Source organism: Schistocerca nitens, chromosome 3, assembly GCF_023898315.1.
Source record: "Schistocerca nitens isolate TAMUIC-IGC-003100 chromosome 3, iqSchNite1.1, whole genome shotgun sequence".
NCBI classification, from domain to species: domain Eukaryota; kingdom Metazoa; phylum Arthropoda; class Insecta; order Orthoptera; family Acrididae; genus Schistocerca; species Schistocerca nitens.
In genome coordinates this window covers 975,169,521-975,192,017 of record NC_064616.1, presented here as the reverse complement: position 1 = coordinate 975,192,017, position 22,497 = coordinate 975,169,521, and the positions used below count along the sequence as shown (strand labels likewise).

Sequence of the window (22,497 nt, the reverse complement as noted above, 5' to 3'; positions counted from 1 at the left end):
TATTAGGTGCATTGTAGTGCCACCTACTGCCAGGTACTCCATATTGGCTACCTCAGTAGTCATTAGACATTGTGAGAGAGCAGAATGGCGCACTCCGCAGAACTCACGGACTTCGAACATGATCAAGTGATTGGGTGTCACTTGTGTCATACATCTGTAGACGAGATTTCCACACTCCTAAACATCTCTCGGTCCACTGTTTCCGATGTGGTAGTTAAGTGGAAATATGAAGGGACATGTACAGCACAAAAATATACAGGCCAACCTCATCTGTTGACTGACAGGAACTGCTGACAGTTGAAGTGGATCGTAATGTATAATAGGCAGACATCTATCCAAACCATCACACAGAAATTCCAAACTGCATCAGGATCCACTGAAAGTACTATGAAAGTTAGGTGGGAGGCGAGAAAACTTGGATTTCATGATCGAGCAGCTGCTCGTACGCCACACATCACGCCGATAAATGCCAAACGAGTCTCGCTTGGTGCAAGGAGCGTAAACATTGGATGATTCAACAGTGGAAAAACGTTGTGCGGAGTGACGAATCACAGTACACAATGTGGCGACCTGATGGCAGGATGTGCGCATGGTGAATGCCCAGTGAACGTAATGTGTCAGCATATGTAGTGCCAGCAGTAAAATTCGGAGGCTGTGGTGTTGTTCATTGGAGGAACCTTACACCTCTTGTTGTTTTGCCTGGCACTATCACAGCACAGGCCTACGTTGATGTTTTAAGCACCGTCCTGCGTCCCTCTGTTGAAGAGCAATTCAGGGATGGCTATTGCATCTTTCAACACAATCGAGCACCTGTTCATAATGCACGGCCTGTGGCGGAGTGGTTACACGACAATAACATCCCTGTAATGGACTGGCTTGCACAGAGTCCTGACCTTTTATTTATTTATTTACATTTTCTTTGCGTGGAGCCATCGTAATGATGGCTTTTGCAAACGTCAGACTTAATACTATGGTTATATTTATACTTATAAAATACACTATATTCTGTAGCTGTTGCTTCTTATGTCTATTTTTTACATTTATCACATTACAACTGATATGCTAATGCCTCATCACTATCTTAAAATTCATTGAAATAATATAAACATTTTTCTATTAGAAAAGATTTTAATTTTGTTTTAAAAACATTTCCCGTGTACATTCTTAGAGAGTTTGGTAGCTTGTTATACGAAATCAAACCACTGATATATGGACTTCTATCAGTCATTTTTAACGTTGCTCTGTTACGGAATTAGTTACACTTTGTTCTAATGTTGTGATCGTGTAAATCACTGCCTTTGATAGCTTCTGTTGGTTGAATTATAAAAAATACAACTATTTTGAAGAAGTACAGAGAATATATTGTCAGATATTCGTGCTGCACGAACACTTCTCAATATGAATCTCTATGTCCCATCCCATGTATAAGTCTTATTGCTCTTTTCTGTAGTAGTAGTATTCTTTTTAAATACACATCAGCTGCACAGCCCCATAGTTCAGTTCTGTAATTGAGAAAGGGGTAAAGTGTTCCATAATATACTAATTTCAGTGCTTGGCTAGGAAATATCTTTGCGAGCTGGCTGAGGAGATATATGGCACTACTGACTTTTCCACATAGGAAATTAATGTGGTATGTCCACCGCAAATTTTCATCAACATATACACCCAGGAATTTACAGTTACCATTTTCTGTTGCAGAGATATTACACACACTATTCATATTGTTGTGATGAGAACTGCCTGTTTTAAATGTCAGTAGTTGAGATTTGGTGACATTCACCTTGAGTCCCTGATCATTGAAATATTTTGTTACTTCTGTTACACCACTAGTAGCTAGAGATTCTAGCTCTTTAGATTCGCTCCCATAGAATAAGATTGACGTGTCATCTGCATAGCTTACAATATGGGAGTTAATGGGATGTGCAATGTCGTTAATATATATAAGGAAGAGAAAGGGTCCAAGGATTGAGCCCTGTGGTACACCTTGTAATACAGGTTCACTGGTGGACTGGGAGTTCATGATTTTATTATCTAGTTTGTATGACGATTTAGTGCTTTGCTTACGATTCAACAGGCAGGTGGTTAAAAGATTCATGCCTTGATCCCCAATACTATAAGATTTTAGCTTTTTAAGAAGTACCCTGTGGTTTACTGTATCAAATGCTCTTGTCAGGTCCAAAATATACCTGCAGTCTGCATCTTCTGGTCCAACAGACAGTAAACTTCATGGATGAACTGTGTAACTGCTGTGGTTGTACTTAGCTCTTTTCTGAAGCCATGCTGCGAATCTCCAAGCAATTTATGTTTTGTGAAAAAGGCACTTAGCTGAGAAAGGATAATGCTTTCGAATATCTTGCTAAAAGTGGGAATTAATGATATTGGTCTATAGTTGGAGACTTCTTCCTTACTTCCCTTTTTATACACTGGTTTCACTACACTCCTTTTTAGAACCTTTGGATACATGTTTTCTCTAATGCTGTAATTAATCAGGTGAGTAAGAGGTTTAGAAATTTCTTTTAAGCATGCTTTAGTAATAGCACTGGATATTCCATCCCATCCAGATGAAAATTTTTTCTTTAGCATGTATATTGCCCTGCGAACCTCCTGCTCATTCACTTCCACAAATTCAAATTCGGTACACTGGGGGAGATGGCACCGGATCTCTATCTGTGAATCTGTAATATGCGTTGATTGTTCACCAGAAATGTAGTAGTTATTAAAAATATAACATATAGAATCTGGTTTTTTTTATAACGTTACCATCAAATATTATGCTGAGTGGTTACATGTTCATCTTGTTGGGACCTTTACGGTATTTGTCAATCAGCTTCCAAGAAGCTTTGCTTATGTTGTCAGACTGATCTATTGTTTTGCTGCTAATCTGCTTCCTTAGATTGACAATTTCGGTTTTAAAAGTTTGCATGGCCCTATTGTATTTTTCCTTGAAAACCTGTATAGTAGTAGCTTTATAAAGCTGGTTTAGATCATGTACTTGCTGCCTCAGCCTAATCAGATTTGTTGGGACTTTTAGTCTATGATTACTTCCATTTTGACAGTGTTTAACTACCTTCTGGATTTCTCTGACTGGACAACTATATACATAATGATGAAATAGGGTTGAGTAGAATTCATTTCATTTCTCATCCGACCCTTTTACCTGGTACACAGAATGCCATTTCTCATTCGCTAGTTTGTATTTAAGAGCATTAATATTTGAGGTATTCAGCATTCGTTTCTGTAGCACAATTTTTGTTATTTTAGGCACAACTGAATTTTTGCATTCTATCACCTGACAGAAGTGCTCAGAATAAAGAAAATCTAAGTTACTGTAATTTACCTTATCTATAACATCTTTGTTGATTATAGCATAATATATTCTAGTGGAACATGTGTCTGTCACTCTGGTGTCAGAGTTCACCATATTTACAAGCTTGTATGAGGTCAGTACATCACTGAGTTTCAAGTTTACTATGCTGTTTGAGTTTGCACCTATATTAAAGTCACCTAATATAGTAAGGTCATTAGAACCAGACTGACCAGCAACACTACTAAGTTAATCCATAAAAAACATTACATCAGCATTTGGTGGCCTATACACTATGCTTTGGTAACTTAAGATCATTACTGTGGAGTACAATGCCTGTCATTTCAATTGATCCTTCTTTGGTGTGGTGTTCAAGAAAGGAAATTTTTTTCGCTTCTACATCCTTATTAACATAAATTGCCACACCACCACCTTTATGGTTTTTCCTACAATAACTACTTGCTAGTAAGTAACCTTCTAATCTATAGTATATTATTTCACTGCATTTTAGCCCATGTTCCATTATTACTAGTAAATGTGGCAAGTGTTTCTCTATGAATATTTGTAGAATGTCTAGCTTGTTTCTGAGATATTGCACATTTAAGTGCATTAACTTTAAGGGTTTTATCCGTTCTTGTTTATTTACCATTTTGCACGAATCAAAACTGTTTGAGTTACACTTTTTACGACATTTTGCATACACTGGTTTTTTGGAACTGACCTGCAATGACTGAGCACTTACTTCACAGCCTGGCTTTTCTTTGCGTGCAAGGGACTCAGTCATATCCGAAACACATCCATGAAAACTGTTATTATGGTCCTTTATTCAAAAAAAGTCTCGCTGTTGTAGCCCAGAGCAATTGGAGCTTTCTCCACACTGCCTTTCTCGCACAGTTTGCTTATGTGGGAAACTAGCTTGGCCTTCCCTTTCCTGTTTAAGTGGAATCCGTGTTTTGTATGTTCATCACGACTCATCTTACTTAAGTCTATCAAATGTAAATGGCTAAATTTATCACACAGTTTCTTTAGCTCGGAATTGTAGTGTCGAATCTCTTTGTTTACACAGGACCACAGTGGTAAATCATATCGCACTGGCACATTTGTGATGACAATGTTCGTTTGAAATAGTTTTGGTAATATGTTACGGAAGCCTCGTAGGGCTGTCTTGGTTTCGTTTTTGTATACGTCGTTGCAGGCTGCGATTTGTGCTTTTACCAGTGGGGGGGGATGTCTTAGGGGGTTAGTAGAATTACATATGTTACTAGCTTGGACCGTGGCGTTACGCATGGTTAAACAGCTATTTATAAATAGATGTTAATGCTGAAACTCACTATTGACGCGTATGCACTATCAGAAAAGCCATTCCTTGTTATATCTTTAAAAGTACATTATAGGTAAAGCTCATTTACAAAAACATCTACATACGGGTACAGATATACGATGGGAATTCAAAAAGTAGAGGCACATTTGTGGAAAGTTGTACTTATTCTGATGATAGAAAACTGAAACATATTAATAGTAAGACTTATTAAAAACTTTCAGTGTTCATCTCCACAAATTTAAATTATATGTAAAGATTTACTCCAGTGCGTGGGAAATAAACATCCCAGGTTGGGATGCATAAACTAAAACCAGTGGAGGGGATGGTCTGATGCAGAGGGGGGGGGGGAATCCCCCCCATCCCCCCCTGCAAATCGCACACTGCGTCGTTGCCGCCGCCAATAATCATAACGTGAGCGCCATTGTCCAGTTGACTTGTTTCTGATGTAATATTCTCCACAACTGCATTTAACATTGCACCAGGCTTGATTTTCGCGAAAAGTGAATGCTTTGAAGGCATGCTTTCGCGAAAACGTTTGGATAGATCTTTTCCTTGACTGTCGGCATACAGAAGAAGCCCTTTGATGCATCTTAAGGTTGGCAAGTTCTTTTCTGGTTCTTTAGCGGGAGTTTTGTGATTACTTTCTGGTTTTTTTATGTCTATTGTGTTACCACAATCCGCTACAACTGCTGAGAATTTGTTTGATAATGGTATTACTGGGGCTGTACTTACATGTAGTTCTTGCTTGTTTGTTTTTTTTCGGCACACGCCACATTTTCTACGTGGAATGACTATTAATAACGGCGTTGTCTGGAGTTAGGCGATAATTCCGATCCACTGCTTTATATTTAGTTTCCAGCTCTTGAAATTTTCTCGGAAGTTCTTGATATTGATTGATACTAAATCATCTGTTAAAACGCTTATTATTTTTACTTTTGTCTTTAGCGTGTTCGTTATTTCGTTTTCCGCGGCACTTACGAAGCACTGTCGGCATGTCCAGTCATGTTCGTGTTTTATATATTTCAAATTGACTTTGACACATTTATCGTGATACCAGTACTTGCAGTCGGCACACAGGATACATCTTTTGGCTTGCTTCACGCAAATTTTACGAATCTCACTATCACTTTTTAAAGAACCTGGGGCATCAATACACGAAAAATGCTCACTCGACGCCACCTGAACCCTATAGAACCCATTTGAGATGTTTTGAAACGCTCACTTCGTGCCAGGCCTCACCGACCGACATCAATACCTCTCCTCAGTGCAGCACTCCGTGAAGAATGGGCTTCCATTCCCCAAGAAACATCCAGTACCTGATTGAACATATGCCTACGATAGTGGAAGCTGTCATCAAGTATTATCGATGGAGGGGGAAAAGAAATTGTAAGTAATTTTCAGCCAGGTGTCTGGATACTTTTGATCACATAGTGTATCTATGTGCAAAACAGAGACGTATAAATTACGATGACCCAGATGCGCCTGCTACATAGAAAAGTACAACTGCTCCATAACTCGATTCAGTCCAGTCGACTGACAAAATAAACAAACGAATAGCGTGCAGGCTGACTGGTGGGGGGCGGAGCGGGTGGCAATGCGGGTTGTCCCGCAAGGGGGGGGGGGGGGGGTTGTTCTCCGCCATATGAGTCCGCCAGTGATGCCATCACACTTAATAATGTGTGTGTGTGCTGTTTGAAGCTTTAAATCCCTCAGAGGCATCAACAACAATAAGAAAGTCAATTCCGTATCTCAAAACCTCACTCTCGCTATTCGATACTGTGCTAAGCCTTCACCACCTTGAAAGCTTTGACTAAATGAAGTGTCATTGTGTTGACATTTCATCTAGTGTGAACACACCACCATTTGATGGTGACGACGCCTGCTGTTAATCGACCTTGTCCCGAAAATAAAGGAAACAATAAAATAAAGATTAAAAAGAGACCAAAGCAACACTCTATTACTGCAACATGCGTGAGTGCGCCATTAGCACACGATGCCATCGTTATAGCCGACCATTGTTACCCTCAAACCTTTCTTCCCCGGAAATGTTGTACCCCATTCTGTTCCGTTAACGGTTTGAATGAATGTTGTCATTTGAAATGCGTTGTGAAATGTTTTAACCTTTCATCATGTCCTTGAGCAAATTCCTTTTAATTTCTGTTTCTCTTGGGTTTACGTAAATTCACTACCTGGTTTGTGGGTATTTATTCACATGTATACAGCCTGAAAATAGTAAAGCAGCCATATTCTCAATCAAAGACAAAAAAAAAACTTAAGATTTCCTCATATGCATTAATTGAGTGTTCCGTCGGTTCCTGGTAGAATATTTTATACATTGTGAATGAAAACACACACAACACTGATGTGGCATTACACAATATTGTAGAATATTACACCAGTGTTGTGCGTGTTTTCATTCATAATTTCTTCATGTGTTCTCCTCCACAAAGGATTATCATGCAGAACATCGTGAATTAAGAATAAAGCATTTTTAGTATACACGCTACTTTCCCAAACTAATTGCGTTGAGCTACTGGCTTTATACTTCTTTAATTTTCATTCACTTACGATACAAAGTATGTGTTGGTCTTTTACAGAGCCAATACCACATTACAGTAAATATTTAAAGAACTGAAAGCTGAGTTCCTCTTAAACATTGGAGCTACGTGGCTTTCTTACATGTATGTGTTGTCAAGCCTCTTTTTCTGTCCTATTGTTAAATGCGACGGTTCATTTTGCGTCGATGACCGGATGTCACCCTCAATGAAACTTAAGTGAAGTTTGTCACTGATTGTGATGCAAAGAGATTGCTCATTCGAGAACAAGTGAACGATGCGGGTTGGGGGCAGGTGTGGTAGTTGTCTGTTTTTGTTGTAAAATCAGTATGCTGTTAAATTATAGTTTTACACGCAGAAAAGATCGTGTACGGATGTACGAAGTGTACATTGTTGATGTTTGTCTACGGAGGTGTACAAACGGAACGAGTCAACTGGATTCGAGGAGTGTTTAGTGCCTTTTTTAAAAACTGTAATTGGACGACAAGAAGGCGTCATTCAAAGTACGCACTCGTTTAATTTGTTGTGACGAATTAAATGTCAGAATTGTCAGGTTTTGCTTGTGCTTCACTGTTCAGAACTTGTGATATTGAATTAATTTGACTTAAGAAAAGAAGTTTGTAATACATTTGTGTCGGAATGGATTTTGACATTTATATCTCATCTTGATGTAATAAAATATGTTTTTGCAGCGCCCTTCCTATTTACTAATAGTTTTCCCTTTCGAAATCTCTAGTAATGAATGTACCCGTGCGACCAGCACCAGCACCACCTGGCAAAGACAGACGAAATATTCAGGGATCATTTTTCGACTGGGACGATGGGTAAGTGAAATATCATTACTTATTAGGAACTGTAAATAAAGTTTTTAATGGCGTCTCTGCATAATTTTTTGTTTGTTTATTCTGTGCAAGTTTTTACGTGTTTGACCCCTCAATCTGGAACGTTAGGTCTCATACATAATTTTCATTTGGTAATTATCTATCTCAATAACAGAAACATTATGTAACATTATCAAGTCTGATGTCAGCATCCATTGTACTGTTAAACTATGTAATGGATCAGAATGGATCAATAAATGATGATCATGACATTTATTCAATATTGTCTACTCATTTCCATGCAGTCGCATTCCTACCAACGTTTGCTCTTTTGCTGAATAAAAGCAGTTGCTTATGAAAAGATGTTGAATGTTCCTAAATTATGTGTTTCCTCATTTGTTTAATGTTTGTGGCAGGTTGCTGTATAGTCTTGTAGCCTGCTAGTAGCTAGATACTTTTCAAACTTGTGATCTGATTTAGTTTTTCTTCCCCTGGTAATATGCATGTTTCCTCTAATTGTTAAAGTGTGGCTGAGGGTTAACTGAAGCCTTCGACACTGCTGCTCCAACTCGTAATAAAACTGTCACCTTTCAATGTGTTAAAGGCCTCAGACTATGCTACAGATCAGTATGTCACCGCAACTAAGATTTTGTATTCACCTTAGTTGGCTCCAACAATATAATATTGATGAAAAAAAAACCTGTGTTTTGTTCTCTTCCTGTTTGCACATGTAAGACATCACAGGCAACAGTCGTCGTCATTGTCATTTCACAGAAGGGGGTTGACATGTGATATCTATAGACTCTGTTGACTTATGCAGTTTTTATCACAAATTCTCTCTTGCTCTTTGATGTATATTTTTTGAGAGGGGCAAGTTTAAGGAACTATGAGCATTGAAGCATCTTAAGCAGATAAGTAGAATGAGTTTATATTTACATTTGTTATGATTATTACTGCTTGATCATACAGCTTGGAGGGGGAAAAAAAAGAATAATTGACCCTACAGCCTTCCTGCCACTCAAATTGCTGAAACATCAATCATAAAGTTAGGCCTACTTTAATTGAAGTATACATGTGTGGGGTCAATCCAAGTGAACTGATCCAATAAAAATTAAGTTGGTTGCTGGGTCATTTTGAAATATTTTTTTTAAATGTATGATTACCATATAACTGAGAAGATCAAAACAGTTTTTTTTTTTTTACCTTGTAGCCTTACTGAATGTTTGCCATTTTTATTCGTAAGCACACAACGATTTTTCAGTTTGGATACATTAGTGTTAATATGAATATCTCTGCACTGATTTCTGTTACAACATCGCAATTGACATGAAAAAGTCTCCCCTACAACATTGTTTATTACCTAAAATACTCTGAATTCAAAAATAACTGCTCAGAATGATTCCCAATGTTTGGCACTGAAAATTTAAAAATTCCACTTTTAGACTCAAAAATAACAACCAATAGGTGATTTATCAGAGTGTATCTTTCTCTGTTAAGATATCATAAACCATTAGCCTTATATAGAGCAAGAACACTGACAAATAGCAATGTACTGTAAACATTTCGACTTTGGTATGACTTTTTGAGGATGGGCAAATAATTCACATTAAACTACAATTGATCTTATGGCTATTGTCTAATTCATGTGTGATATTGGCTGGATGTAATCAATTATTATTGAAGTTAAGGCACTGAATTGTATGCAGAAAAATTACTGAAATAAACACTTTTATTATCTTGACAAATTTAAAATAAATAATTTCAGTTAATGTACTTTTGAGATGTGGTGCTTCCTAATCCTAGAGGTGATTGTAAAGAACACTTATTTCTTCAGACAGCTTTTGTGATATAGAATAAGATCTCCCAGTTGCTGTGATATGTTCAAGCCCTAAAATCTCCCTTAATACATTTTTCATTGGTATCCAAACTGTCACTATTATACTTCATGAATGACATTCTTGGGCCAGCTGGGTGATAAAAGTACATAGATACATCATTATTTTCCAAAGTTATTCTTTCAACGTGTGCAAGCCACCATTGTCCATCATACACACATGCCACTATGTCATTCAGTGTTAAAAGACTGAGAACTAATTTTACTGATGCAAATTTCGATTTCTGATGTTGTTGTTGTTGTTGTGGTCTTCTGATGTTATGTAGCATCAAACTTAAGTTTTATGCAATGCCAAGGAGTTTGTGGAATTAGCTTGTTTATTGCTATACAGCTGTAAAATCTGGTTTGAAGTGTTGTTTTGATATGAAGAACTACCTCTTCTGTGTTGATAACAAAATAGGTGATGCCTGTAATATTATTCTTGCTAAAGGCATACATGTCCTCTATTGTAAGAATTTGGTCTGTGGTCATTCTTTGTAGACTGGCTTTACTCACTCCATATTTAGTTGTACCTCCTACTCCATCACATGCATTTTTACCATGGCATGAGGCAAAAAAGTGCCATGTGGCCTCCAACCTGAAATCTACTTTGTGGTTGCAAAGACTTGAAAAATTTTTTTGGTCTTGTATTGACTACAACTTCCACCTGAAAAGTATGAGCTTCTCAAACTTGGACAACTTTTCTTTTATGTAATTTGTAACATACTTTGAAACACATGGACAAGCGAAGTGTTGTGCGTGAAGTAGTCGCAAATTGAAGAACTGCAAACTTCATCTTATTTTTGAAGTACAGAATAAATGGATGCACTGTTGCCTCGTCATTGACCCAGTGGTACCCATGTATTTCATCCTGAACCACTAATAGAGTTTTCTGCAAAATAAGCTAGAACTATGTATTGAGTTTCATAAAAGTTGTCTTTTTTGCCCTTCAGGAACTTGCTTTGGAGTTTAGAAACATAGTGGTGACTTTTGACATTTTTTAAATTATCAATTAAAGATTCAAAGTACTCTTCCTGAGATTTAACCACTGTTGTCATTTCAGCTGTGTCGGTTGTGACCCAGTGTTTGAAGGTAACATTTTGGGCATTTCCTCCTCAGATTCGTTAAACAATTAAAGAGTGGTTTTTTTACCAGGGCATTTATCACACACACTCATCATGCAGTTGTCATTGTTAGCATAAAAGGCCATTAAATCTAGTAACTCTTTGTGGTTAACATCAGTGAGTTTTGCACTCTAAGTCATCAATTTGACATTTTGATGATAAAAACACATACAGAGTTTGTTCCTGAGGAGCCCGCGTAAAGACACCACTTAGAGCGAAGATCACAATATTTTGACCTTCCAATTTTGCATTCAGGTTGAGCATTTTTTAAAGCTGCATAAAGTTAATTTAAATGTGACAGCACTAGTGGTTTATGCATTGTTGTTTTAACTCCATGTATAACAACTCTTTTGCTATCTTTTCTACCTGGAGATGTTCTACTGTTTTCGCAATCTTCAAAAAACTGCTTGATTTTTCCAGTGTTTCTTAAGTTATATCCACTCATTACTTCTTTCCTAAAACTGCTGTGCTACTTCAGTAATGTACAGGTTAGTCTAACCAAACTATCAGAAAAGTTGAACTCGTGAATTATTTTTTTCTCTTGACCATGTATCAGGGAGCAAACATAAAATTTTAACTTTTTCTGCTTTAGGTGTCACTAAACACTTACTTTTTAATTTTTTAATGAAGCTCAAATATTCAGTGTCAGATGATTCTGGATGTAAATTTTCTTCTTTCTTAGAAATACTGTTGGTATTAAAGCATGATCCTAAGTCTTTTGTAATTTTGTCTGAAATTCATTGTACCTTACTTTCAGTAGCTGCTTTTCTTTTTCCAGCTAATCAATTTTCTTATTTTCCAAAGTAGGAGATACTTCTAAATTAGAACAAGCAAGATCCAATTTGCTAGTAGCTTCCTCATTAGTAATATAGATGTCATTAAGAAGGTTACATGGTTCTGATTCTGAATTCACGATAAATATTTTCAAGTAATAATTTGGGCACATGGAATTTCCAGGAATCACATTAAGTTTCACCCTGGAAGCTGCTTTATTCGCACTTAACAAGTACAAATGTTCAAATTTTATTTCCCTCAAACCTTTAATAACTGGCTTCTTATGAACTTTTAGTCAATCACAGCATTTTTTCCAAAAATATGGCTGTACTTCAAAATATATTTTTTCTCACGATACAAACTCACGATCTAGAACAACTGTCTTGTAATGTAAACAAAGTTCATCTACATTCATCGAATTCATTAACATTCTTTAAGTTTTTTTGAAACTGAACCATAAACTTTTTTGTGACACATTTCACAAACTGTCTGTGCAGTAGAGTACTGTTCATTCATTTTATTGCATTCCAATCAGTCTTTCAAATTAACGTATTATTAAATTTTAAAATTATTTTAGTTAATTAAAAATCATATAACAAAAGCACATAAAACATTGTGCACTCTCGGTGAAGTATGTACATCCACTCTAACAGAAGTTTGTGAACAGATTACAAAAATGCCTCACCCAGCAAATGTAGTGGAAGTAAAAGTTCATGTACAGACTTGACACTGACTGCTGGGCTCCTGTGCAAACTTTTTGCTTTATCCACTGAGTTGTTGTACGCGCTTGCCTTGAGGACTACACTTACGCACAAAACTGTACCCTACTCAACAATAGAGAAATTTCACATGTTTATCATTTTAGTTTTGTCGTTTTGATCTTGGTAATGTGCTACTTAATTGAGAATAAACCAAGATGTAAATAGGCAATTTTTAAACGTAGAGCTAAAGCAAAAGCTCCTATTGATAAATGTTTTATTATTGAAATAAATAATACTAACTAAATATAGGTTGATAGTGTCAACTAAATACAGGTTACAACCAAATTTTGTTACAATGGAACAGTAAACCATTTAAATAGGCAACAACCGTAGAATCACTTCCTCATTTTCAAAAATTCATATCTTTGTTCACAGATATCAATGGTCAAATTTTTACAGTACTTTGCTATCATATAGATGTGCAAACTTTCAAAAATCAATTTTTTATATTCAGTCACACCAGAGGTAACTCACCCCAAACTTTACAAAAAGTTAAAATTTTTCACATTTCAAAAATTTATAAAAAATTAAGGAAACATTTGTCACTGTTCTTGCTCTATCTAATGCTATTAGTTTCTGATATCTAACTAAAGAAAAAAGATGCACTCTGGTAAATCACTCATTTGTTGTTATTTTTGGGTCTAAAAAGTGGATTTTCTAAATTTTCAGCACCAAATTTTGGATGTCATTTTGACTAGGTACTTCTGAATTTAGGGTATTCTGGGTAATAAACAGTGTTGTAGAGGGGACTTCTCTAAAAACTTCATGTTAATTGCAATGTTGTAACTTAACCCAGTCCAGAGATATTCTAATTAATGCTGATGTCTCCAAAATGAAAAACTGTCATGCACTTACAAATAAATATGGCCACAATTCAGTAATGGTGCAAGGTAAATTCTTTGAAACACTGTTTTGAACTTCTCAATTGTAGAGTAATCACATACAGAAAATTGAAATATTTGAAAATGGCAAGCAACCTTCATTGGATCACTTCATACAGATTGACCTGTGTGTTTTGTGGAGCAATGTTGGCAATACATGCATGAGATATGATGGAAATGCAAAATTGTGTCAACAGCTAGTTGTAAGTACTCTGTCAGAGCAGTTGACAGATAATGGATTTTTCCTCTCGCTGAGTTGATGTTGTGTCAAATACTGACATGAATATAACCAGAGAATGTGCAATGTACTTAGATAAAATGGTCATTGTAATAACAAGAGTTCAAAAGATTTTTCCCATAACAATAAAAATGGTTTTTTGTAGCATGATACAGAGTCAAAAATAAAATGTGAAGTAATGTGATGCAAATGTGAATCATTACATTAACTATTCACTGACTGGCTGACCTTTCTTACAGGATCACATTTCTTGGCTATTCTATCTCACAATCAATCACCATCCATCCTAAACTAGACATATAACTATGCTGTAGTGTAGTCTGTCCTACAAACTCCATTCCAAGAAAGAATGAAAGATATCGAAGCAGTGACTGTGAAAATTTAAGGCACACTTTCATAGTTGAATATAACTGAATAATCTGTGAAGAATTATGAAATAGTGTAGGCGTAATTTTCCTCATTTTCTCTGTTATTAATTCCTGGTAAATGTCTAGATCAAGGCCAGTGGTATTCTTAGCTTACATGTTTCGTGCAGCAATGTTGTCAGCACTTGCCGTGTGGTATGATCAGAAGGAAAGGGCTGTGTGTCAGTAAAGCAGAATTTCTGGTTTGAGAGTGCTTTTGTTGTGTAAGGAGCAATTTGTCTGATGTCCAAAAGGGGATGATCATTGGCTTTCAACATAAGGGTGTAAGCATTTCTGAAATAGCTAAGTTTGTAAACTGTTAGTGTGTCAGAGTATTTAAACTATACCGTGCATGTCAATAAGGCACTATCCAAAACCAGCACTGAGGCAACTGGGTGCACCATACGCAGTAGATGACAGGAGTGAGTGCCGGCTGCGGCAATGTGTATGGGTGAATAGATGTGCTATTGTTGGGCAACTGGCCACCCAGATGGACCAAGTTGCTAACAATTTCTTCCCGTGACCGTTCAGCAAATGTTGCTGCGTTTGGGCTTCCACAAAAGTGGTCTGGTTCATGCACCAATGCTGAGTGCTGTTCATCGGTGACAAAGGCTGGAATTTGTATTGCCAGTACGATAACTGGATGTGCATTGAGTGGTGACGGGTGGCTTTTTGAGATGACTCATGTTTTAGGCTCCATCAGACGGATGACCATTGGTGTGTACAGTGCAAAATGTCTGAAAGCAAACACCCTGCAACCAGGAGGGAGCGATATGGTCTGGGGAATGTTTTCCTGGCATTCCCTGGGTAATTTCAACATTTTGGAAGGCACAGTGGATCAACCCAGGTATCCAACTGACGTTGGGGACCATGTTCACCCCTACACGCAGTTCGTTTTTCATTGGCACAGTGATGTATAGCAGCTGGGCAATGCAATGTGTGACTTGGCTCACAGAGTGGGTGCATGGTTTAAAAAACAACAGGTTGATTTTACCGTACTCCCCGGATTGAAACCTTATCAAGAATCTGTGAGAGCACCTCAGTCAGTCTGTTTGCACTATAGATCCTCAACCAAGAAACCTAGCACAGCTGGCCACAGTACTGTAGTCGGCAGGTCCCCACATCCCTGTTGGTAACTTCCAGACCCTCGCGGATTTTCTTCCTGCACGTCTTGCAGCAGTCCATGCTACAAAAGATGGGTATTCGGGCTTTTGACAGGTGGTCACATTAGTGTGACTGGATAGTGTGTGTATGAAAAGGAAAATTCACTTGTGAAAACTGTAAGATAATGAGACAGAATTACTGGCAAGAACTTACTTTCAGGAGACAAAATCTTAACCACTTCAGGGTGCTGAGAAAGCCTTTTGTCCTTCTACGAGGGTTGCCAAGAAAGTAATGCACCACATTTTTTTTTTTTCTTCAACAAGTCTTTATTGAACATAATGAGAATTACACACACGAAAGAATGGTCGTGTATCTCCACATCCTATTTTTCTATTCTGTTCTATGGGCTTCCTCCAGTGCGAAACAAGGGCATGTATGCCCTGTTGGTACCAATCCTTGTTCTGGTGGAGGAGCCAGTGCTTCACTATGTGAATCACCACCTTCCACAAATGGCATCCTTTAATGGCCCAAACAAGTGGAAGTATGAGGGGGCTAGGTCAGGGTTGTATGGTGGATGGGGTAACACTGTCCAACCTTGTTTTGCGATGTGTTCAGCAGTCCTCAGACTTGTGTGGGCCCGAGCATTATCGTGTTGCAGCAAAACATCTCGTGGGTTACTGTGGTTCCGAAGTCACCAGAAGTGCATCTTGAGTTTTGTTAATGTGTTGACATATGCTTCCGAATTAATGGTACTGACTCTTGGCATCACATGAATGAGGATTACACCTTCACAGTCCCAGAATACGGTGATTGTGGCCTTGCCAGTGGAAGTATTTGCTTTGTATTTTTTATTCTGTGGGGAATGGGAAAGGCGCCATTCCATCAACTGTTGTTTTGTTCTGGGCTCAAAGTGGTGAACCTACATTTCATCACCTGTCACAATCTGGGACAAGACAACCTCCCCCTCAGCTTCAAAACATTGCAACAAATCAAGGCAAATGTATTTTCTGTGCAATTTTTGATCCACCGTTGGACACCACGGGACCCATCTTGGCCACATTTTTGAATATCCAAGAGTGCTGATAATTGCATCCACACTTCCTTTGCTGATTGACAGGTGCAGCACCAACTGCCGAGTGTTAATACATCTGTCCTTGTGAACGACATCATCAGCTCACTGCAACATGTCAGGTTTGACAGACATGGATGGTCTCTCCGACTTCTGCAAATCGTGGAGCTCCCCCGAATCGCCTTCCGATGACCTCTGACTAACTGTACTTCTGTTGACTGCAGATGCTCCATAGACTTCGCACAAGCATTTGTGAATGTTGCTCACAGTTTATTTCTCTGCAGTGGAAAATTCAATGATGGCACATTGCTTGTAAAGTACATCACCTACATACGCTATTTTGAAACCGTCCTGCAGGTACGCTACCTGTCAGAAGTGACGGAAAATTGACGTTCTCACTCAGGAGACTTCAGATAATACATATGTAACGTTTCACATTCGTAGCATTGTTTTTGGCTGAGAAAGAAATGCAGTGCATTACTTTGTGGGCAAACCTGGTATAAAGAAAACAGTAAAATAAATAAATAAAAAAATTAGATTTACTACTGAAATTTGTGAAGGCTGTTTCACAGCCACTTGTTTGTCATAAATTTGGACATTCTGACTGCCCTTATCTCAAACACCATTATACAAACCATACACAGTAATTGTTTCTTTCATCAGTTTATGATGATGAGTATTCAAATAAGGAAGCTGCAGTTAAAAGGAAGAGATGCAGTCTCTTACCTGTAAACAATAAATGAGTGACACGTGTAAAAGGTAAGAAAATCACACTAGCTTGTGAATACATTGCCATTGAATGTACGTTAGGGTGCCTGGTGACATGTGCATTACTGATGAAATGTTTTAATTTGAAGTAAAGAGGTTTTGGTGTATAAAGCAATTGACATATTCTACACTCTAAGAAGGTATTGTAATATTCATATGTGGAAGAAACGAATTACTATAACTGACAATTTTGACGTGCCCAAAGGATGATAAAAACACAGATGACACACAAAATTTGCGAGTTATTTTGATGTTATGATGTATGCGCGAGGAAAATCTGATGGCATGTAACAGTGTGAAACTTGGTAAGGCAGTATTTTCCTCACAGCAAAATAAGGGCAACTAGATACTACCTGAAATAGTTCTGTTGAATGCTGTCCTCCAGAAGAGTCACTGTAAAGAAAAACTATGAGAACAGTGGCTTCATATTGGGTTTGAGCAATGAGAAATGTACAATGGACTTGGGAAGTTCATTGCATTGCTTTTTCTGTCATACTGGTATTGAAATAAATTTTCATCATACGGGGAAACAAGTGTATATTTGGTCCCCACAAAATGATGGCATTGCTGTGAAAGGAGGAGAGGAAAAAGCAGAATAAAAGTCGTAGAATAAACAGAGACTAACCTGATGATGATTTATATAGGAAACTGGGTTTGCCAGCACTGAATTGGCTGTATGTTGAGGCCAAAAGTGATTGTTATGTTACAAATAATTTGTAATGTTGTGTAGTAAATAAGGCAGAAACTTCAAAATTTTTAGGTGTCCGTATTGATGAGCATTTAAATTGGAAAAGGTATGTTTTAGAACTCCTAGGGAACTTAGTTCAACCACATTTGCACTTCAAATCATTGCAGATCTTTGGGAGAGGCAAATCAATAAGTTGACATCTTTTGTATATTTTCATTCAGTAATGTCATATGGAATAATATTATGGGATAACTCATCTTTAAGAAAGAAAGTCAGTCTTCATTGCTCAAAAACATGCTGTAAGAAAATATGGTGCTCTTCAACAATCACCATGTAGACGTCTGCTTGAGGAGTTGGGCATTCTGACCACTGCTTCACAGTATACTTATTCCCTCATGAAGTTTGTTGTAAAGCATGCACTGCAGTTAAAAAGGAACAGTGATTTATATAATTGCAATACCTGAGGGAATCCACATTAAGGCTGTCTTTAGCACAAAAGGGGTGCACAATGCTGCAATTAAATTTTTTATATCTTACCCGGTGTCTGACAGACAGCAAAGTAAAATTTGAAAACAAACTGAAAAAGTTTCTTATTGACAACTCTTTTTATTCCGTAGGAGAATTTATGTTATTATAATGTTTAAAAGCTGGTGGGTATGAATTACTAATTCATATTTGTGTATTTAATAATAATAATAATAATAATAATAATAATAAAATAGCAAAAAAAAGAACTTATAAATATTCAGCATGTAGCTATTTTTACAACTTAATTTGTGATGTGAGTTTAAAATGACTTGTTCTGCATTATTACGATTTATTGTGCAAATGAGCCATACAACATGAAATGAAGTAAATAAGTAACTACAATATTAATGCATGAGGATAAGGAAATACAGTCATAGAATGGTTTCCTGTATTTTATTTCTACTTGCTTGTCAATTGACAGTCTAAATCAGTTTCCAGCTGACATTTAAAAGAATACTAGCAGTCTAATTGCTTAAGACTCTGTTAACACAGTAGTGTTTGTTACTGAAAATGTATTATGTACAAAAGATTTTAGTTAGTGAGATGAAAATGACTTGATGAGCACTAAGAAAGTTAGTGTGTAACCATCCAACTGAATGACAAGTGTACATTGACATTTACAATGAAAATCCCAATGATATTTGTTAAATTTATAAGAATCTAAGCAGATTGCGTCTAACCTATTTGCAAATTGAATCACGACTAAGGAAATAAAATGTGTGAATGAAAAATGGTTAAATATGAATTAAAAAATTGTTGTTAATGAGTTTTGTTTACCAGTTATAGTTTTTAATTGTTATGCTTCTTTTTATACTCAGGGGAACATTATCACCGTACCGATGTTACAGTGAAACTGTTGCAATCAGTGACATGGATGTGCACCAAATGACAGTGGGTAGTAAAAATTTTGTTGGAACATTTGGAAAGCAAAACTAATTACACTCCAGAAGAGTTACTCCTTAAGAATGGTTTTCTGACTAAAAAGCTGATTTGTTACAAATAAATGGTCAAATAACATCATATTAAAATGATTATGTTAGAGAGTGGCAGACACATTAAAAATCTGGATCACTATCTGTTTTTATTAATGTTGCCTAGTTTCGATCTGACTAGCAGATCATCTTGAGGTCTAAGTTGGGAAAATGAAAAATTAGGTGTAGCAATATAAAAAATGACATAAGTGTAACACTATCAATAATACCAATCACTGTAAATGAAAGACAAAATACAAAAGCAGGAAACAACTTCACAGTAAATTGTACATTGGACATTTTGGTGTTTGTTTCTACATTTTGTAATACAGGAAGCACAAAATTAACAGGCATATCTAACTTGCACTATTTGAGTCCTCTCTCTGTTAAAACACCACTTTAGGGTCTTGTCTTCCTTTGGAGAGGTCAGTGGTTCAAATCGATGTTCAGCTATCCAGATTTAGGTTTTCTGTGTGCTTCCTAAATTGCTGTGGTTCAAATCCATGTTCACCTATCCAGATTTAGGTTTTCTGTGACTTCTGTAAATTGCTCCAGGCAAATGCCTGATAGTTCCTCAAAAGGGCATGGCTGATTTCCTCTCTCATCCTTGAAGCAACTGGAGTGTGTGCTTCATTCTAATGATTTCAGTGTCAACTGACATTAAATCCTAATCTTCCTTACTTCCTTGTCTTCATTAATCAAATAAAAGCATTCAGGACTCTCAGATTTAAGATAAAAATGAAAGAGAAATTAGGTTCCAGAAACAGCTGTATAAACTTTTAGCAAACAGTATTACTACATATTAACAAAGTAGTTGCATGATAATAGTGTGGGAAAACAGAGTGACCAGTTGGGTGCTCCACATATCATAACAGGTTGGGTGATGAGCAAGGCAATAGTGTGTATTTGCATGTTGCAGGCTGTAGTCAGTGCCAGTGACTGTGCATCTACAGCCAACTGTCGTGATTTAATACATTCGCGTTAGCGGAAATGAGGGAGCACATTTGGCATTGTACATTTACTGGAGAATGTCATTGTAAATATTAAAATAAACATTGCACAAACATTCATTCCGTTCATGAAGATTCTTGTCAGGGTCTTTTTTTTTGACAGTACAAATTTCCAGTTCTTCAAGCACATGAAGATACCGTCCCTTTTTTACTGTTTGCAAAATTTCCATTTTACTCATTGGTCTCATCCTGTGATAAAAGCAGTCATAAATCCTACACAACATTGAATGAAAATAGGCTTCCTTGTACCTACAGACTTTCGTTACTAGTGTAACTCTTATATAGTAGTTTCCTCTTGAGAAATTTACTTAAAACTCTAAATGATTAATCAAAATACTGTTTCAGAAATGATCCCTTTTTTGGCAGTCAACCATCTACTTTTGTGTCAAATCAGCTGACAACGGCCAAGAAGAAGCCACCACCTCGCCCACCACCACCGAAATTTGAAAATAAGAAGCAACAAAAACAGGTATTACTGGCTGTTTATTGCTATTACCTATTTTTTTTCTTCTCATATTGGTACACAGAGGGTTTTGCCTCTTGTTATTTCTCTGATTGTTCCCCTTTTGATGTAAGTTTTGACTACTATGGATTATTAATGATTTTGCTTGCTTTAGAGAAAGCCACTTGATTTTCCATTGAGACTGACTGATTTTATTTTGACCATTCCTTGTGAGTCACATAACATCTTAAAAATCTTTGTTTTTGATGGGGGGGGGGGGGGGGGGCAGTACAATAAATTAAAATGTGCAAGAGACAGAATTGTTTCAGGAACAATCGGCAAATGCATTAACTTCCATTTTCATATTGATAAAAATCTGGGTTCTAGTGTAAGATTGGATGATTCATATGTAGCATTCAGTGATATAAAAATACTCCCTGGATTGTTTCAGTTGTTAAGCATCTCAAGGAATGGGGGCAATCTGGGCTACACATATGGATTTGGTGAACCCACAGTTTCCGACCTGAGGATGGTAAATGCCTATTACCATAAACTCTGTGCACACTTCAGAGAACACCATTCAGCATTATGGTGGAATGTTGTGTGTGACTGGGGACAGGGTTCTTTGCACAACTACCTGAGGCGAACAAGTAATTAACAGACAAATTATCATACACCTTCTGCTCCTCAGTTCTGTTAAACTAGTTCAGGTATGAGAGGCCCTTCAAGAGTATGCATATCATTGGCTACTTGTCAGATCAAAATGGCATCTATCAGTTCCCAGAAAAACCCTCCCAGTGGTTCAGATAGGCCATTGGGCAGTACACCAAACCCAGCAAGTTGATGGAATCCTGTTCAAAATTGATCAAGTTAAAAGTTAATCTTTTATGAACAAATTTAACTAATATGTCATCGTAATTCATTTCATTGATTTCATCCTGGTTAATTCTACTAATTTCATTTCAGTTAATTTTATTCAATTGGGGAATATCTGTATGATAGGGTAAACCACACTAACCCATTGTATTGGTTCCACTAGTGGTGCTCTTCCTGAAGGGAAATGTGTGACGATTAATCTTTGTCTCAGTCTTGGATGTCCAGCTTTGTTAAGATGACTACCCAGGTTAAGCAGAAGATTTCTGTTTGAATCTCAGCATAACAGAATTTTGTATTTTTTATTTTTCATTATTCCAGGTGCAGCAGTTTGAAACAGGTTTCAGTGGTATCATTTATTGTCATTACAGTTTAATGGCATTGTCACCATGCATTCTGTATGGAGAAATGTTGTAAGTTGTTTTGTGCTCTGCTATTACAGATCTTTACAAAAGCTGTATTTGCAGATAAGGTAGGGTTTAGTAAAAGGTGTGAAGTTTAATGTAAAAGATGACACAGAAAACATATACTTGCTACAAGTCACACTGAATACAATTTCTGAAACAGAGCTCTTGTAAAAGTGTCATTTTATTATTGAGTGATTGTCATTGTAAAATAACAATAAGGCTTTCAGAGAAGAACAAATTGCCGGAGAGCTAATAAAGAATTGGAGATTGGTACTGGTTAAAATAATAGCAGAACTGTTAAAGAATGTGTTGGAATATGAGAGTGCCTGAAGACTATAAAATGACTGTAATCTGTCCTATACTAAAAAATAACGACCCCCTGCTCTGTGGTAATAGTAGAGGTATTGCATTCCTTAATGTAAGCTACAAAATTTTTGTACTAACGTGAATTATCCCATTTACAGAAGGACTTATAGGGGACCTTCAATGTGGTTTCAGAAGGAACAGACAACCAGAGATCAGTTTTTTACACTCAGATAGGTAACCGAGAAAGGTTGGGAACACGATGTTGCTATTCACAT

At 37.0% G+C, this 22,497-nt stretch overlaps 1 protein-coding gene across 1 annotated transcript in view; it reads left to right on the top strand.

The window, feature by feature from the left end:
- Positions 1-7,454: 7,454 nt before the first annotated feature.
- LOC126249036 (SH3 domain-containing protein 19) overlaps positions 7,455-22,497 on the top strand; it is a 112,207-nt gene continuing 97,164 nt past the window's right edge. Inside the window, exons 1-3 of the mRNA XM_049950654.1 lie at positions 7,455-7,683; positions 7,917-8,004; positions 20,540-20,663. Coding sequence (XP_049806611.1) covers positions 7,919-8,004; positions 20,540-20,663 — 210 coding nt within the window. The 5' untranslated portion in view covers positions 7,455-7,683; positions 7,917-7,918. The remainder of the gene's footprint in view (positions 7,684-7,916; positions 8,005-20,539; positions 20,664-22,497) is intronic.